The sequence below is a fragment of the Cyprinodon variegatus genome, unplaced genomic scaffold (assembly GCF_000732505.1).
Source record: "Cyprinodon variegatus isolate N-32 unplaced genomic scaffold, C_variegatus-1.0 Scaffold384, whole genome shotgun sequence".
Classification (NCBI taxonomy): Eukaryota; Metazoa; Chordata; class Actinopteri; order Cyprinodontiformes; family Cyprinodontidae; genus Cyprinodon; species Cyprinodon variegatus.
The window spans coordinates 729,001-747,259 of NW_015150837.1; the positions used below are offsets into that span (position 1 = coordinate 729,001).

General features: G+C 36.7%; 1 protein-coding gene across 2 annotated transcripts in view; it reads left to right on the forward strand.

Annotated features, from left to right (window-relative positions):
• The window catches only part of ccp110 (centriolar coiled-coil protein 110kDa), a 19,412-nt gene extending 1,523 nt beyond the window's left edge, over window positions 1–17,889 (forward strand). Inside the window, exons 2-14 of one of the 2 annotated variants that reach the window (XM_015387045.1) lie at window positions 928–1,096; window positions 6,033–6,161; window positions 7,463–8,546; window positions 8,695–8,816; window positions 13,993–14,158; window positions 14,431–14,540; window positions 14,841–14,957; window positions 15,099–15,200; window positions 15,282–15,398; window positions 15,577–15,650; window positions 15,732–15,797; window positions 15,911–15,970; window positions 17,390–17,889. In XM_015387045.1, coding sequence (XP_015242531.1) covers window positions 935–1,096; window positions 6,033–6,161; window positions 7,463–8,546; window positions 8,695–8,816; window positions 13,993–14,158; window positions 14,431–14,540; window positions 14,841–14,957; window positions 15,099–15,200; window positions 15,282–15,398; window positions 15,577–15,650; window positions 15,732–15,797; window positions 15,911–15,970; window positions 17,390–17,465 — 2,385 coding nt within the window. In that variant the 5' untranslated portion in view covers window positions 928–934 and the 3' untranslated portion in view covers window positions 17,466–17,889. Of the gene's footprint in view, window positions 1–888; window positions 1,097–6,032; window positions 6,162–7,462; window positions 8,547–8,694; window positions 8,817–13,992; window positions 14,159–14,430; window positions 14,541–14,840; window positions 14,958–15,098; window positions 15,201–15,281; window positions 15,399–15,576; window positions 15,651–15,731; window positions 15,798–15,910; window positions 15,971–17,389 lie in introns of both variants that reach the window. The other variant, XM_015387044.1, reaches the window with a different exon arrangement.
• Window positions 17,890–18,259: the final 370 nt, after the last annotated feature.

Sequence of the window (18,259 nt, forward strand, 5' to 3'; positions counted from 1 at the left end):
ACTTGAAATAAATAATATCTAGTTAACAATTAATGGATTACTACATTAGTCGACGGTTATTTTAATAAGCGATTAATCCGAATAATTGTTTTAGCTCTAATTGCAACACATTAATGTGTTTTGATCTGAATCATTTCTGAGCAGCTCTGGGTTTATATTTTAGGATATGTTTGCCTGTATCAAAACATTTGGAACAAGTTGGCACTATTAATCACCAGCCAGCTCTTACATGCTTTCCTGTCACTGGTAACAGAAAACAACCCCATGCCATGATACTGTCACCATAGTGTTTTATTCATATTCAGTGTATTAGGTACCACTACACATATTAGTAAGTTGTGTGTGCAAATTACTTTCATTAAGCAATTAATTTCCTTTCGCTATTCTTCCAGAAAAGTCTTAACTTGTTGAGCTGAGATTTCATAGATTAAAGGGAGAATTGATCATCTTATTTTCCTTCTTTAGAGTTTCCTAAGGCTTCTGGGTTCCTTTTCTTAGTGGACAGCCTGTTTATTCAGGTCTAAGCAGGATTGCATTTGTACCAGGTGTTTACCAGGTTTCAATGCTATATGCCTATTATCTTGTTTTAAAATCAGTTTCTGCTTTAAACTTCTCTACAACCTACTCCTTACCTGTCTGGTGTGTTTTTTGGTTTTCTAAGCTAATTATTTTATTTTTGTATGTCCAAAAATTTCAAAAAGCATATTTCTTATGTCCACTTTCCTGTCACGCTCTGCTTTATGACTACTTCATATCAGTAGTAGTAAAAAATCCCCCAAAAATCATTGCAGCGAAATGCCTTATACAGTCATCATAACTGAATGTACAGTAACATGAAAGGTAAAAAAAGCTTTTTGTAACTTATTTTATTTGTTTTGGTCTCAACAGCTGCATAACGAGGCTACATGGTGTGTGTTTCCTGCCCAGACTGTGGATGTGTGGTCGTCCAGGGATGCAGAGCTACGAGGAGTTCTGTCTGCAGAGTTTGGCGTTACTGCAGGAGGGGAAACTCCAGAGGAAGACATGTGAACCTCTTAGTTCCCTGAAGGGTCCCTCTGTCATCCGCTTTCATGGAAGATCTATACTGTTGCCTCGGGTAAGGAAAACATAAATTAACTTTGTTATGTTTGAAACAGAAGCCATCTAATGATCTAGACAGCTCCTGATTTTTATTTTTGTTTTCCAGCTTCAGTAACAACTCTATTTACACTCATTATAGGCATAAATTCTCTATTCATTTGTTCAAGGGGCAATTTAAGGATGACCAAGCAGCAGATAACTTTATTGAGTTTTCAAAACACAAATTGGTTGCTTAGATTTAAATTTATTATTATATCCAGATGTGATCTAAATTATAGTACCATTGTGGTTTATACACGAGTATACTGACTTATTTTTCAGCCAGCATTACGGATACCTTCTTTTAAATCTCCTGTGATCTGCACTATTAAGCAGAATATCCAAGCCAAATTTCCCCTTTTTTCCTAGGATGGTGAATCCATCACCTGTGCTACCCTGCTTCTAATTGGCTAATGATCACTGAATTTACTAAATACATTGGTTGACTTTAGGCATGAGTCGACCATTGAGCCAGTCGGAGGCAGAGAAGGGCGACTCATGCTGATGTTAATATTGCTCACCTATTAAATAACATTTACAAGTTTAAGGAATGATTTTCCTTTGGGATTTACAAAGAATTGGTAATATGAAGAGAACAAAAAAAAAAACACTTTCATTTCCTAATTACAAACATCCTCATGAATTGACATTAGACAGCAGTTCAGCTAGTGTTAGCTATGCTACTCCGTTACATTTAAGCCTAACGTCAATGCCCACTCTGCCCCCTTCCCTTGTCGGACAAGCAAGAAAAGAAAATGCATCTTCACCCTTAGCCAAAGATGTCGGTACAAGTTTGGATGTAGGCATCAACATTTTTTAATGTTGGACCATGTCATAACATGTCAGAGCTTAACAGTACTGAGTCAGGAAAATATAGAGAGACAACAGGTGCAAATCGTGGCAGTGGCAACGGCCAATGGTTTCCATGTCCTAGCACGCTACCGGAGCAAGCGCCAGACAGCCTGCCACTGATTTAAATCCCTGCAGTTTTGGGTTTGGATTCAAACAGGTCCAGCTTTTCCCAGGTATTCAACGCCAATATGGTCTGTTGCCTAGCAACTGTGAAAGCTGACACACAAAGCAGGCAAAGACAGGATACCAGACTTCTCCCCACTGTTCTGGGTGCTAATAACATTTTCGAGGAGCTTCAGCAGCAATATCGTTGTCGCGACTATCAGATTTATACTCCCCACACTGCAGAGATATTGGAATCTGTCCTTAAATGTCAGCCAAAGCCATTTGCTTAGGGACAGACAAAAGCTTTCAATAAACCAAACATTATCTACCACATATTTGACTCAATAACCATTAAAAACAACTATTCTCATTAAATTCAGATGGAACTATTCACACACTTGTATTATATTAAACTGCACTTACAATATCACCACTGTTCAGTGCCATTTACCTTTTTCCTCTGAGAACGGAGAAACCTGCTTGCTTTGACTTTCAATGAATCATGGAATATCCAAGGCTACATAGGATCTACCGGACCTGTCCTACAATAAAAGGCTAAAAGAAGGCTGCATTTGTTGGCTGCATAACGAGGAGTCTTCAAATTTGAACAGGCCTCGGCAACACGCTATGATGTAACGGCCGACGAATCTGGCCTTCAGAGGACGCAGCCCCATAATTTCGAATTTAGCAATAGTGGGACTTTTACTGACATACCACTGCCACAAGGTGCCACTTAGCCGGCAGGCCACCTGCCGCAATGCTATGGCTGTTTATGAGCAAATGCTTTTATTTTGGGGTTATTTGATGCATGTTCTATATTTACTTTCAATCCACGTGATGTTAGCAATAAACATTTTTCAAAATGGATTTACAACATTTAGAGTTGTGTCTGTTACCTGGCAAGCTAAGCTATTTGTAGTTATTAATGAACAATAACATTTGACATAGACCTATCAAATATTATTTTACCTGTTTCCATATAAAGACATATATATGTAGAATCCTGTGGTATCTTTGTGGAAGGGAATTCTAGGGAGTACCAGCATGTTTTTAAGTGTTTTTCCTTTTGTAACAACTCACAACAAGCTCTCACGCTGTATAATTATGTTTATTTTTTTGTTTGAGGATCCCCACTAGTCTCTACCAGAGTAGAGACTACTCTTCCTGGGGTCCATTTTCAACAAAAATTACCACAATCAGTACATACAACAAACTTACAGTAGTAACCTCATTATTAAAAAAGACAATCAAACCAAACAAAACACAAGCAAAAACATACACTATGTTGTCCCTTGTTAAACAAAGAAAATTTCGTTATTAATTATAGATTTTTTTTAAGATTTTATTTATATCTATTTATTTATTATTTATTTGTATCTTATAACTATCCTGATATCCCGTTTGCCAATAATCAGCAATGCTTCCATGAAAACATTAGCAGCAGCCGTTATTGAAGGATTTTACAGCAGGTCTGGCATCTCTGTAGCATNATCCCGTTTGCCAATAATCAGCAATGCTTCCATGAAAACATTAGCAGCAGCCGTTATTGAAGGATTTTACAGCAGGTCTGGCATCTCTGTAGCATCTTACCATCCGCTGGTATTATTGTGCATTTTTGTGGCACCCAACAGCCACTGATTTCACAAATGTGCCAGCGTATTTTCAGGTGATTGTTTTAATATCACCACATTATTTTTCTTATCACAGGTCAAACCACTAACACAAACAGTTACCTTATAACTTTTTCATTAAATTGGTTAAAAATGTTATTAAATTATGTGAATTTAGCACATCATTAATTGAAAGTAAATATAGAACAGGCAATAAATAAACCCAAAATCAAACCATTTGCTCATAAATAGCTATAGAATTGCAGTGAACTTAGCGACACCTAGTGGCAGTGGCATGCCACTGCAGCTGCCACAATGTGGATGGCAAAAGTTCCAAAATCTTTTATTAGAAATAGTATAAATAAAATATGATTATTTTTAGAAAGAGGCCATAGGAAGTGCCACTACCAGATGCCGCTGGCACAAATTGAGCTCGGCCCTGCTTATGTAACTGATGATATGTTGTAAATGCATTTTTTTTACATTAAATATTGTTATGTTACATATTGTTTTATTGATTAATTTAAATGATGAATTCCAATCATCATATGATATACCTATATATATAGTCTAATTAGTTACACTAAAATTGTCTTTACTTTAATTTGTAAGAGTTTAAAACCAATCGATAAACTGAAAAGTTTATCAGATTTTCAATTTTAAATCTGAGCTGAAATATGAACAAGGATGCCCAATTTACATCTTAAATGTTTTATTTAAATAAACTTTTTATAAATAACTGAAACACCATGTTTACCTCATCTGTATTTTATATTCATGCTGGCTGCCTGTGTGACCAATAATACCAACAAACTGCTACTGATTAAGTTATGCTAATTTTAATAGCGGCCCACACTAACTGTTGTGAATCAGCTGTTCCAAGACACAGTATACAAAAGAAACTAATAACTTGCAAAGTGAAAGAATAGGTGTCATCCATGTGGATTGGCTCAGGAATAAGGAATTTGTCTCTCTACTGTGTAACCCTACTAGTGATTGTTCAGATATCCTTTGAACAGGCAATCCAGAAGTTTAGTTAGTTTCTTTTCTCTAATTTACAACCTGTTTCTTGTTTGGGATCAGTGTCCTAATGGGACACCTAACTGAGTCTCAACAAGGGTTCAAAAATGTGACCCAAACTGCCACCCTTAGATAAAGTAAAATTAGTTATGAAGTTCAAAGACCACAGTAGGTTTTATAAAATCCTGAACTGAAGGGTTAGTAAATCAGAAAGCTTTCAAATGAATACCTACAGGATTTATTTCATTGCCCAACTACTTAAGCCAAATGGACTTTACTGAAATTAGAAAAGAAAATCTTTATGGAAGTAAATGTGAAACCTTTGAGACTAAAATTACCTTAAAATATCTGCTTTTAAGCATTGTGGTGACACCACCATAAAGTGGGGGTGCTTTGCCGCCAGTCCAACATTGCACAAAGTTTATGAAATGATTATAATATAGGTATACCTGCAAATTCCATATCTTTCCTTTAAATCAACGATGGATAGTTTAAAACTGAACACAATCATATTTCCTAACAGTAAAATCATCCAAAACACATAGAAACTGGTCTTGATTAGATGAAGTAGCTTAACAGAGAGACTCAGGTCCATGATGAGGCCATGTTAGCATCCTTCTAAAAGTGAAGGAGTGAAAATTCAAACCAGTTAATTTTACCTCAGTGTTTGCTTAACTTTAAGCACAACAGAATAGAAATACCCTTTAATGTATCTTAGGGGGGAAATGTAGGTGTATCAGGAGGGAAGTGACAAGCAAAATGTAAAAATGCTGATTCACTGGTAACAATTCAAAGAAAAATTTGAAGTGGATGTCTGTTGATAAATATAATACATTAATGCATTATAAATGTTTTTCTTTGAGAGACATATGAAACCTGTTATTTCTATAGAACATGATCAATCATCTGTCATGGCCTTAACAGAGGAGGTGTGAGTTCAGTTTGTAGCATCAAAAAACAATAATCCATTGAACCCAGCTCTGCTATTTGAACCTGTGATTTTCATGCTAAAAGAAATAAGGCCTCTGATAAGGAGAGTCTAATCGGCTCTTGGCAGAAAAAATAGGGAAAAGGTGATTGATGAGGAGCTGCATCAGGACTGATTAAAAAAGCAAAGTCAGTGCTCACAAAATGGGTTCAGGAACAGTCTCACATTAGAAACTCTTACAACAAAACAAAGAGAAAGTATCTAAGCTCCTAAGTGAAAAAACCACATTATTGGAGGGAACACATGGATTCAAAGATTTTTCAGCTAACCTTTCAGTATTTTTGTGGACATCACTTGAGTCCTTGATGTGCAAACAAAAATCTGTTTTTGTTTTTCAGCTGAGTGCAGAGCAGTATGCAGAGATGTATGGCTACAAGCAAAGAGCAATCCAGCTGGAGCAGAACAAGGAGAACCAGCAGAGAAAAAGGCTCCTGGCCCGTGTTCAGGACATACTGGATCAAGCTCAGGTCAGTGTGCATTGCAACCTCCCGGGTATCTCAGCTAATGTTATGGGGAGACTCTGGTGAAGGCAGATTCTTAAAAGTCTACAATATGTAGAATCATTTCATCCACACAGAGCAAGAAAAATTAGATTTTTTTTCTTCATATATAGATTTCACATGCATGATTCAATTGTTAAAGTAGGTTTGTGTGCAAGATGTGAATCAGAACGTAAATTAAACATCGCCCTGAATTGAAATCTCTGGTGATAATCACAGAGTTAAATACAAGGGTCAGATTCTACGTTAATTCAGTGAACCAAAATATTTCTATCTGATTAAAATTGTTTTTTCTAAACTGTCTAGTTTCCCACAGGTTTTGAATCTGACAACTTTTTCTTAGCATTTGTGTTGGGATCATTTCTCATCATAAACCATAAGACCCAAAGTTTCAGCCTCAAATTAAAAGAAATTGGTTTGGAACGTTTAAGACTAATCCCAGGAAACATCAGGGATCAACTAAATATAAACTGGAGAACCGGTGTAAAGTCATTTGAACATTAACAAAGATTATGATTCTGTTCTCAAAAAGAAAGGAAAACATACAAATTCAGACGGCATTAGTATTTGCAGCTGGCCTTATGGACAAGCCAAAAATGTTTAAACTAGCATTTTATGGTCAAAGATGAAACAATTTGACCACAATGATGAAAAGTAAGCTGAAGGCTTGCAACTTGCAAGTTAAATATTGAAATATTAAGATATACATTTTCCACAGGTCTGTGTCTAATGTATTAATTCAGAAGGTAAAATGCATTAAACATTTAATGTTTGATTATTTCAAACTAAAAAATGTCAAAAATATTCTAGAACTACACAATGGAGACTAGAATTGAAGACTTTTCAAACAGGAAATGAGTGCTTTTCATTTGTGACCAGACCTTAGTGGTAAAGTTATGTTGGCTTTGTCTCTAAAGCAGAACGTTAAAGCTAAGGAATAATCTTATACTCGACTGCAGAGTATATGAGAAAAATTCTGGTTCTAACTGCTGTTGCCAGTTTAAACTAATGCTCACAAGCCAAGATTTCACAGCAGTATGTGCCACTGGTTTAAAGAGATGTAAGCTGCCAGAAGTGTGAATAGTTTAGTCTGTCAATTTTCATCACATGTGATGGATGTGTGGATCAAAGCTAAGGTTGCCTGTGAAGATCTGACCTCCTAGTCCAAATCTTTCTTCTAATTGTTAATGGAAATATGAAAGATCTGCCTTTCTAGTGCAAAGCAGTCACACCATAATAGCTCTTTTGTCTGTGTGTATTTTGTTCAGGTGCAAGAAGTACCATGTGAGAAAAATATCAAGCTGCTTGTTTGTAAACCTGCGACTGTTAGTGGCTACACCTTGGTTACTGACTCACCTGGGCCTCCCAAAGCTGCTGGAGTTAAGTCAGAGGCAGTAGAGTCTCCTAATCCAAGCTCTGAGACTCCCATAAACAACGGTTATAAAGAAGAGGAGACTTTAAATGGGGAGGATCAAGAGAGAAGTGAAGAGGAAGAGGAGGAAGATGAGGACATAAGTTTGGATAGCCTTCTTAAAAGATCAAGGGAGTATGTGCAGCGGGAGCAGAATCAGCAGAGATCAGCTGAGACGGTTGACCCCATCAGAGAGACTTCCCCAGCGAAAAGGGTTTCTATCAAACAGCACAGTCCTATAAGAGACAAAGGTGTTGAGTTTGGATTCAGTTTGCATCATAGCCCACCTGGTTATGATCCCAGTCCCCAAAGGTCTGCCCCCCTCTCACCTATTAACCCGGAGTATGCTTGTCTCCCTAGTCAGGAGTCCCATATTAGCCTTCGTTCTGGTTGCCGTAAACCGCGGCCATTTTCTACAGGAAACATTCACATCTCGTTTCCAGTTGGAACTGCAGACCTTATCCCTCGAAGCCCGGAGAGGTTAAAGGGGCGGGCTGTTCAGGTGGACTGGTCAGCGGCTCTGTCAGCTGGTTCCTACAGCAGTTGGGGCATAGAGGAGGGTGAAGGCAGGTGCAATGCCACCCCAGTGCAGGAAAGAAAAAGCTCTGTGAGTGTCTCAGTACCCAGCTCCATGATGCACCATGAGTCTTTGGGTTTCCGTCGGCGCTCTCACACACTAGACAGCCAGCTGAATACCTTCCAGTCTGGAGCAGAGCATGTTGACCGGAGCCAGGAGAGGGTCCCTCGCTTCATTGCAGGTGTGACATGCCTAGCTCCAAGTAGGCGCTCCACTGAAGCCCCTTTGAACCGATCTTACAAGACAGAAAGCTGCACTTCACGTCCGCTGAGGCACCGTTGGAGTCCTGATGAGTCCCAAGAGTTAACCAACAGCAAGAAAACACCTTTCCTGAAAAATACTGCTGAGCTACATCCCAAGTCAGGTCAGTTTATCTGTTAATTTTATGTCAAGATTCTGTTTTTGCAATTCTTTTCCTGTGACTGAATAAACTTGATTTTTTTCCCAGACCAGTTTTACCTGTTTATGCTAAAGTGAAAATGCAAAAAAGATTTTGTTTTTAAAATAAACAGAGGCGAGCCAATGGCGAGCGCATGCTCTGGAGGACATGCATAGACATTTAGAGGAGGAATATGCCTTGCAGATGGCGACACTTCTAGCTGAGCAAGAAAAGGAGCAACACCGCCTCCATCTGGTAAGAACAAATACCACAGGAGTACATGGTATAGCAGGTAATTTGTTTTACTTTTTTTTGTTCTTCAAAATACAGTCACCTAAGTCAAAAAGAATGTTATAGGAATGTTAATGTATTTAGATGAGTCAATAAAAGACATTTAAATATGACATCAACTCATTACAGTCAGATTTAAATGTTTCCTCTAAGCTGTGGGCCTGCACAATCCAAACACACATAATACAAGCTCCACACACACACAACACGATTCAAGCAAGCATACAAGATCCACACATGCACAGCACATGATTCTGCAGGTGGGAAAGGAATGACTTTAGGGTTAGGATTAAGATTCACACGGTGATGAAAACCTACTAAGCCTACTGGCACAATCTGAAGCCTGATGGGTTATGCTGAGCTGACAGAACACCGGCCAGGTAAAGATCCGCTAATGCAAACGCAGTAAACAGGATAAAGAACATTGAGAAGATCTGGTTTGTCAAATTGAAATATGGTAACGTTAGATCGACAACTACAAATTACAGCATATATATTCCCAAAACCTAAAACTGTTTAATTAAATTATTGGATGCAGATTATCGGCACTTCAACGTACCAGGAAGCAGATTTATCATCTCTATCAAAATATTTATTTTATTCTGAGAGGCTTAAAAGTTTCATCAAATCCAGTCACAACAAATTCCAAGAGCACATCTGACAACTTCAAAATAACCTTCTTATCCCAGGCATGAATGAAGAGATACTGAGTTTAGAGGTAGAGAACAAACCAATGTTGTATGATTATTCCTGTTTCAAAGACCCACAACCGAAAATTAATGTTTGGGCAGAAATGTGTGATTGATGCTGATGGTGAGATTTAATTATGTCATATTAAATTTAGTGTTCAGTACTGCATGTTTTTTTTTCCTATTAATTAAATAATAATAACGCGCATGCTCTCCTTGAGCTCAAAAGAAGTTGGAGCGGAGCAAGATGGCTTTTTTTTGAGCAGGCAATCTGAAGGATGTGGAATCTGGAGGTCAGTTATCCCACGTGGATTACTTTCTTGCAATTGGCTTATACAAGGGAGGTCTGTGATTGGTTGCAGACATCCCCATTTAAAAAAATGCATTTGTGTATCGAGGCATGTCAGGAGAGTTTCAAAAATCCACACAAATGCAGTGAAGTTTAAAGACCACTGGTACTTTGCAATTTAATTTATAAATGTTTATGGACCAAAAATACTTTTGCGAATCATGTGCTGTGCATGTGTGAATCTTGTGTGATTGTGTGAATCGGGCTGTGTGTGTTTTGAGCTTGTCCTGTGCATGTATGAATCACAAATGTGTATTTGTGAAAATCGAGACCGATCTAGCCCATTACTGACGCATTCTCAGCATACAAGAAAATCTTTACAGTGCAATAAAAAATATCCCACCTAAATCAATTAGACCGGAGGTCTTCAACAGTGGGTCTGCAACCCTTAGGGGGTCCACAGACGTACTGCATGGGGGTTGTGAAAGTTTTGGTTGATTAGACTTTTTTTTTATATTCCCCCCCACAATTTTTTCCACTAATTGAAATGTCTTTATATACATATTAACATGAATTCAACATACTATAGTAAACAGATAAATGGAAGCAGAAGATGTCTTTCAGTCATCAATGCACACATTCAGCGACACACGCACAAGCTCTTTCAAGCTGGTCACCGTTTCATTCACAACACCCATCCTATCCATGAGGAATTTGAATCAGAATCAGAAATACATTAATAATCCCAGGACGAAATTACTTTCGTTACATGACTCCATATGTAATAGAGTCGCTAAAGGACCAGTTTGATCTAACACAATTTCATACCATATATATATATATATATATATATATATATATATATATATACACATATATATAATTAGGGGGTCCCCGCTCCATCTCGCCATCAGTTTGGGGGTCCTTGGCCTGGAAAACGTTGAAGAGCCCTGAATTAGACCAATAACATTTTGAATCTATGTATCATTTGTTTTTCCACTTAAAACCAACAATATAAATACAAGCAATTTTGTGACATATTATTGAAAAGGAGTTATTTTAGAAGCAGTTATTTTAGCTTCCCATACCAAATTAAACATATATATAAAAAAATTATTTAGTTTTCGGCTCCTATAACATCTCGTTTTTATGAGTGCTATCACAAATTACATCTACGGGTAGAAAAAAAAAACAATATTATGTATCGGGTATAAATGAATACAATGTGGGCAGGTGTCACACAGAGAGTTACAGCATGAATGAAACTTATTTATATGTTTTTATGTATTGACTCTACACTCTAAAAATAAATTGATTCAAGAATATCCAAATAACAGTGATTTTTTTTTTAAGCAACGAGGCAAACCTTCTTACTTCAGCCCATTTATAGCTGTTAATCTGTGAGCGCAGCGGGCATTGCATGTGAGCGTGAAGCCATGTTCTTTTCTCCCTCTGTTAAACTAAACGGCTTTGTGAACACTTTGTGATCACAGGTTTGGTCGTACTTAATTATTTATTGTTCCTTGTGGTCAGGACCAGGTTTTATATAGGATAACTTAGAGAAACGGGTTGGGCTCGGTTCTGAACTCTACTGTTGCAGGTGGATACAGTTTTGAAAAATCAGACCCATTCAGGACTCTGTCTTAGCCTGCTGCATGCTTGACGTGACTGCTGGCTTTACTGAACATCAGCTGCTCTGGCGCATGATCTATCCTAAATTTTAGTTTAAAATATCACCATCAAATCAGTTTAAGAATAAATCTGAATAAATTTAGGAGTTGTATTTGGATGAATATGTTCAATTAAACATTGTTATTTAAAAAAGGTTCAACAAATGTCCTTATTCAGCGTATCAAAGAGAGAAACAGATGCATACGTAAATAAATAATCCAGCTGGAAGAACAGTATGTGGTGCCTAAATTATTTATCAGTCTCCAGGAACCATGAAACTAATCAATTGGTAACAGTCCTGCTATCCGACATGCACGTAGTTTAAGTCATTCCTGCTCACAGCTCAGGACAATGCTATGTGACTTTTATTTTTTTTAATAAATTCAAGTATATGATGAAGTAAAAACATAATCACTACATTCTCAGATATGGTGGCTGTAGCACTTAGATGGGAGGAGCTAAAGAAGATCTCACAGCTAAAGATCTACTTTAAGATCCTAACATGATTTAAAAGTGAACAAACATTGGAGACATAAGAAGGACGCATATGAAAAATAGAAAGATTTAAGTCAGATTTCTTCATATTTTAGTGACATTTATTATGTTTTTTATTTATGGACATTAATCATGAATGCTTATACTGTTATAAAATGTATAGCAGAAATGATTACAAAACTGTCATTTTGAAAATATAAAGACAAGAGTTACAGGAATTTATACTGTATCACAAGCTTCAGCACAAACTTCATTATGTGAACATAAGTTTTTGTTTTAATTTTAAGTGTGAAAAAAACCCACTTAAATTAAAGGTAAACTAATGGAAATTGCTGCTGTAATCTCTTATTATTTTATTAAACCATGTAATTTTCTATGATCCCGGGTTTATAACAACATTAATATTGTTGTGCGGCCTCAGCGTGCACTGCTCATGTTGCTCACAGTGATCCTCAGTGAACTGAGGGGGGCTCGTGTGTTTGCTCAGACACATTAAAAATTTGTGGGAACATTGCTTTTATTTAATAAAAAAGTAGAATAATGAGAGGGTATAATTAATATGAATAAACCAGTAATGAAATAACATTTGATAAAGTAATTTATTATATTGGATTAATATTTTATACTCTGTGCAACGGTCCCAGAGAACACAATAGATATTTAGAAATTGCCTCGCTCTAAACTAAACGATCACAGCATCTTTAATTTAAAATAATTCACTAAAGTCTGAGTCAATTTTCCAAACTAAGCACTAAAATAAGCAAAATAGCAGCTTTCTGCTGTAGGTTTGCTCTCCCATTGTAGAGAGCTAACGAAAATCTTTATATTCCACACAAACTAAAGAGTAACTCAGTTTAAGCTGTTGTTTACATCCATCAGGCACATAACAGGTCTGACTTCAGCTCTTATTTCTGGGGCTTATTGCATTATCTGTCATTTTGGTTTGCAGTTTTTTTTTACCCATGTGCAGAATCACACAGAGAACCAGTACATTTTGATCTAGAAGGGGAGAGTTGCAGGAAGTCAAGTGAGCTTTCTGGTTGATCTGAGGGGAGAAAACTGACTGATCTGGAAGAAGTTGATTGATGACAACTGGTGACTGACTGATTTTCTTACTTGAGGGATAAAGGGGAGGTAGCAGAGGTCCAGGAGAATTCTATGTTTTCTACTTCGTTTGTGCCTGTGATGGTTGTTCACTTGTATATCTGCATTTGAAAGTTTACATTTTCCATTCCTTTTTATGTGTATTGTACAAATGATTTAGAAATCATAGATTCACTTGTAAAGCCAAGGCCACATTTACCCCAGTGTATTAAAACCTACATCAGAGAACCAAAAATATGTCTGATCAGGGAAGTCTCATATCTGTGTAGATGTTTAACATCAACTTTATTGCTTAGTTACTTCTCAGGTTTACACCTGAGAAGTAACTAAGCAATAAAGGGAATAGATAAGGGAAGCCCAGATTATCTATTTCAACTGAAGCTAATACTTTGGTTAAAAGTTACACAGCGTTGCTTTGACAAAAACCTCATGCCTAAAGAATTGGATGTTAAAGGAGAAATGAAACGATCAACCAAACCAACTTACTTAGGAGATCCTGTCTTAATATTATCAAAAATTGTATTACAAAAGTAAAAAATAAACGTATAGAAGAAAAAAAACAAACTGTTTGCTGTATCAAAGTCTATAAATGAAAAAAGCTGAGTGATAGGAGAAACTGGGGTTAAATTGGTACATAATTTTGTATTTTTACTGGCTTTAAGCTGTAACCATTGGAATTAACAGCAATACACAATTAAAATGTCCCTCTGAAGTTAAAACATACTCATTGTGTGAGTATTACGTTTTGCTATTAAATCACTGAATAGATACAGTTCAGTTTTGTCAGAACACAAAGAAAACTAGTAGAATTGTAATAACCTGTCTATATACTGAATATTTGCTCTTCTGTGTTTTTTTTCATCAAGCTCTAACTTTATCTCTGATTATGTAGGAGCTTGAGGAGACAGAGAGGAGACTGAAAGAGCAAAAGTGCGAGACGCTGACAAGTGATTGGAGCTATCAGTCTGTGAGTGGCAGCTGTCCTTTAATGAGTCCCTCCTGTCCAGGACTGAGTCCCAGTCACGCACCATCAGAACGATCATCTGGACACAACATAGGTACCAGTTCACTCATTACACAGATTAGCATCAGAGTGCCTTAGACTCCCAGTTCACATTAGAAACTGTAACTGAAAGATTAGACATGTCATTTGAAAGAACCATGTTTCCCCACTTGAAGCTAACATCTTTATATTATAATATATAACTTGTGTATTTGTCACAGTATTCTGGTTTTCAACTGTTAAAAGACGTGTTGTCTCAAAAATATAGTACAAATAATAGCTTTACACTGAATTATATTCGAAGTACAGTTTTCTAGCTTCTTCCAGGTTTTTCCGGTGCGGTTCCTCCCAGTGTGATGACTCCCTCTACCCAGACTGCTGTTTATCTGCGGGGCTTTTCACAAGCAGCACACAAATCCAGAGCGAGGCAAAGTTTGGTTAGTATAAAGGTGCTGATTTCATCCCTGTATTCCTGTTTATCTCTTCTCTTAACAACATAGCAGCTGAGGTCATATTACTACCAACGTTGTGTTTTCTCACTGTTATTCATGTGTTTTTTTTTATGCAGTTTGATCTGGAAATATTATGTTTTTAGTTAAAGCCCCCTTCACTCTTAGTATGTACGTCCTCAGCTACAAATGATCCATCTGCTGAATGTTGAGTGGCGGTTGAAGGAAGTTTAAACGAACTAATGATTTCTTTGTTCTCTCTTTGTGTGTGAATACTGTGTTTTTCAGGTTCTAACAGCAGAGCATCAGAAAGCCTGCTGTCAAATTGGTGCCATGATCCGAGGCTTCCTCATACGCAGACTACTCAAAACAGAAAAGGTGAAACACCTGCGCCAAACCGTTGTGGTAAGATGACTTCCAGACAATAAATAAGAAGGAACTGTAATTCTAATTAGAATATTTTACTTATTTAATTAATTGTAGCATTAAAAACTATAAAAAATTATAAAACTAAAAATAATAAACTTTTGTAAACTTGTGCCTTAGGATACACAAGAATTCATTAAATCATTTGAGACTGAAGCTGCAGAGAAGAGAGGGAGCTACACTGCACAAGACCTTTCCCTGCAGGAGAGAGTCAGAGCTCAGGTATGACTATGATATTACTGTCTGCAGCCAGCAGAGGTTCTCCTGTTCTTATGTTATTAAATGAGACCTTTTGTCCCGCAGCTGCGTGCAGCCCTGTATGACGTCCATGAGATTTTCTTCGAAATGCCTTTGAGGGATCGATTAGTGCTTCTGCAGCAGGACAGGGAGCTCCGTGCAGAGAGAAAACTTCGAGAGCTGGTAATTTAATAACTAAGGCCAGTTTTTAATGACATTATTATTATTGAGGATTCACAAGGAACATTTTAACTTCGGAGGCAACAGCGTTTTTTCCTCCAGTTTTTAACTATAGAATATTTCTTGATTTTCCTTTCGCTCTTGAAGAAACATTTTCTTTTAAATCTTTTTTGTTCTGCAGGAGAAAGCCAAGTCTCCCAAAGACAGGGTGTCTATTTCTGCTGCCACACAAAGATCTCTAGACAGAAAGAAGAAGTAAGATGAGATGGAAACCTACAGACATGTGATGTTTCAGCCGAGTGTTTTTTGTAAAATTTGGGTTTGATGATTCCTCAGGGCCAGTGAATCCCCCGCACCAGTCAGGAAGGCACAACGCAAGCCAAAAAGCCCCACAACCAACAGGTTACACATGTTTTTGTCTCAAGCGTTCTTTAAGCCTGTTCTCAGAGTTTGTTTGGTTTATTATGTAAGGTTTGAAAACCTTATTGAGATTTCAGCTTTTTATTATTTTCCAGAACTCTGAAGCCAAGCCAGGGTCACACGTCCTCTTCTCCAGGCCAGATGAACCGCCAGGGGTGAATTTTTTTGTTTTTTAATTTTTTCCTTCTCTAACACTAAACAAGCCTTCAAACCACAACAGATATTTATTCTGAATTTCATTTTTTTCCACATTTAAATAATAAAAAAAAAAAGTTAGTTTGCTGCTCTCTTATTTTTGTACAAATACGTTCTGATGTAGTTCCTAGAGTTTGTTATATTTTACCTATTGTAGTTACCCATAATTCAGTATCAATTAACAGCAATTTTCAGTTTTGGCTGTATGTTTATATTCATCTTTACTGAGAGTGAACCTCTGCCTCAATCTTAAGTGTGTTGCCTCCTTCAGTGTTTAGCTTCATCCGTCCTCATCATCTCTGTTTTATTGTGGGGATGGTGTGTATTGTGATGATGTGCTTTTATTTTTCTCCTTTACTCTACATATTGAGGACAAAGTTCCAATAATCTTGTCCCATATAAATTTAAACTCAGAATATCACTAGAAAATCACAATGTAAAAACTGAAATTAACACACAAACGACAATCTAAAAATTTGTTTTCTACTTTCCCTTAAAGTCCAGATTAATAGTATTAGTTCATGTGATATATGTGTCAAGTAGGGTGCAGGTTGAGGAGGACCCAAATGCAGAGACTAAAGCTGAAGGTGGTTTCTAGCAGATTTATTTATCCAAAAAGGCAAAAGAAGCAAAAATCCAAAAACATAAATCCTCAGGCTCCACAAAAATACAGAAAACCAGAAACTCACTTAAAGGGGAAGAAATGACGGTGAACCAGCAAAGAGTGACCGAACAGGAGGTGTATATATGGGAGACAGAAACAAAGCCCAGGCTGATAAGCAGATTGGGAGCAGGTGTGGACAGAGGAATCTATAAGGAAGCTAAGGGAAAGGAGACTGACAGAAGAGGGCAAACCAAAAATACAAAAGAACTCAAATACATCCAGAAAACACCACAAAATAGGAAATAAACCAATAAAACTAGAAAACACAGGAAAAACATAGATCAAAGTGAAACTGAAAACTCAAAACGAAAACTTAAACAGAGCCAAAACCGTGGCATAATGGTTTTTCTGTTATTAGTTCTTCCAGCTGAGCTTCAGATTTCATTCAGGACCATTTTAATAAATAACACAACATTAATATACAACATATATAAAAAATATATTTCTTAAAGCAATAGTTCAGATTAGTTTATTGTTTATTGTTTGTTTATTCTCAACTTATGTAACCAATCAAATTGTATAAAAGGATGACGTGGTTCAATACCTTTCACCACTCATACAGTGATGAACATTTAGCAGATGAGTAAAGTGTGTTTAAAGGATTAGATTTAACATGGATTATATAAATAAATTAGACACATTTGCAAGTGTTTGTATTCTAAAGGAAATCAAAGTATTCAAAGTTGCCTTACTTACAGTGTCTGTTCTTCCTCAGGAGCTGGTGCAGAAAGACTCCAGAAGAGAGAGTGAGGATCTTGGACACAATGAGGAAGCAACACTCTGTGGGATGACTAACGCATTAATGCCTGATTTTAAAACTTGAATTTTTAATGTTAATATAAATCTTGTACAAGTGAAACCATTACTATCAGTGCTGCTAAGTTTCACTCCAGTCTCACTTTTAAACAAGAGTTCACCATCACACAGTAGCCCACTGCTTAAACGATCTAATGTGCAATGTTTTTATTTTTACCTTTTGAAACCTTTTTTTTTTATTGTTAACTACTGATTGTATAACAGGAATGTAATAAGTGTTGAGTAATTTATTAAGAAGGCTGGTGTTTTTTTGAGTAGAGAGGCAGCTGCTCAGTCAGAGCTAAACAAGTTAGAAATGTATCTGTGCCTAAGAACTACGGCGTGCTGCCAGCACGTTTATTCTCTATTTATCTCCTGGGATCATAAACACTAAGTGCTTGTGGTTGTAAGAAAAAAATAAATGAATAAATAATAAATCTATTAGTTTCATGGTATTGTAATTATTTTAAAATTATAATATATATGTTCTTGCAAATGTATCCATACCTGTGAATTTACATTCAAACCAGAGCTGCAATGTATTTATTGGAATTTTAATTAATTTACTGAAAAAAACGTGGTGGAGAATCACACAAAGGATGAAAAAAAGGGTTTATAATGTTTTAAGGAGATTTATTACCTTAACCATGACCAGTTACTTCCCTGCCAAAGACAGCGTCTTTACAGCATGGCCGCCACCACCATTCTTCACAGTATGAATGGAGTGTTTTTTGCAATGTGAGGTCATAGTTTTTTCTTAGTCATTGTTTTTTTTGTGTTGTCTGGCCAT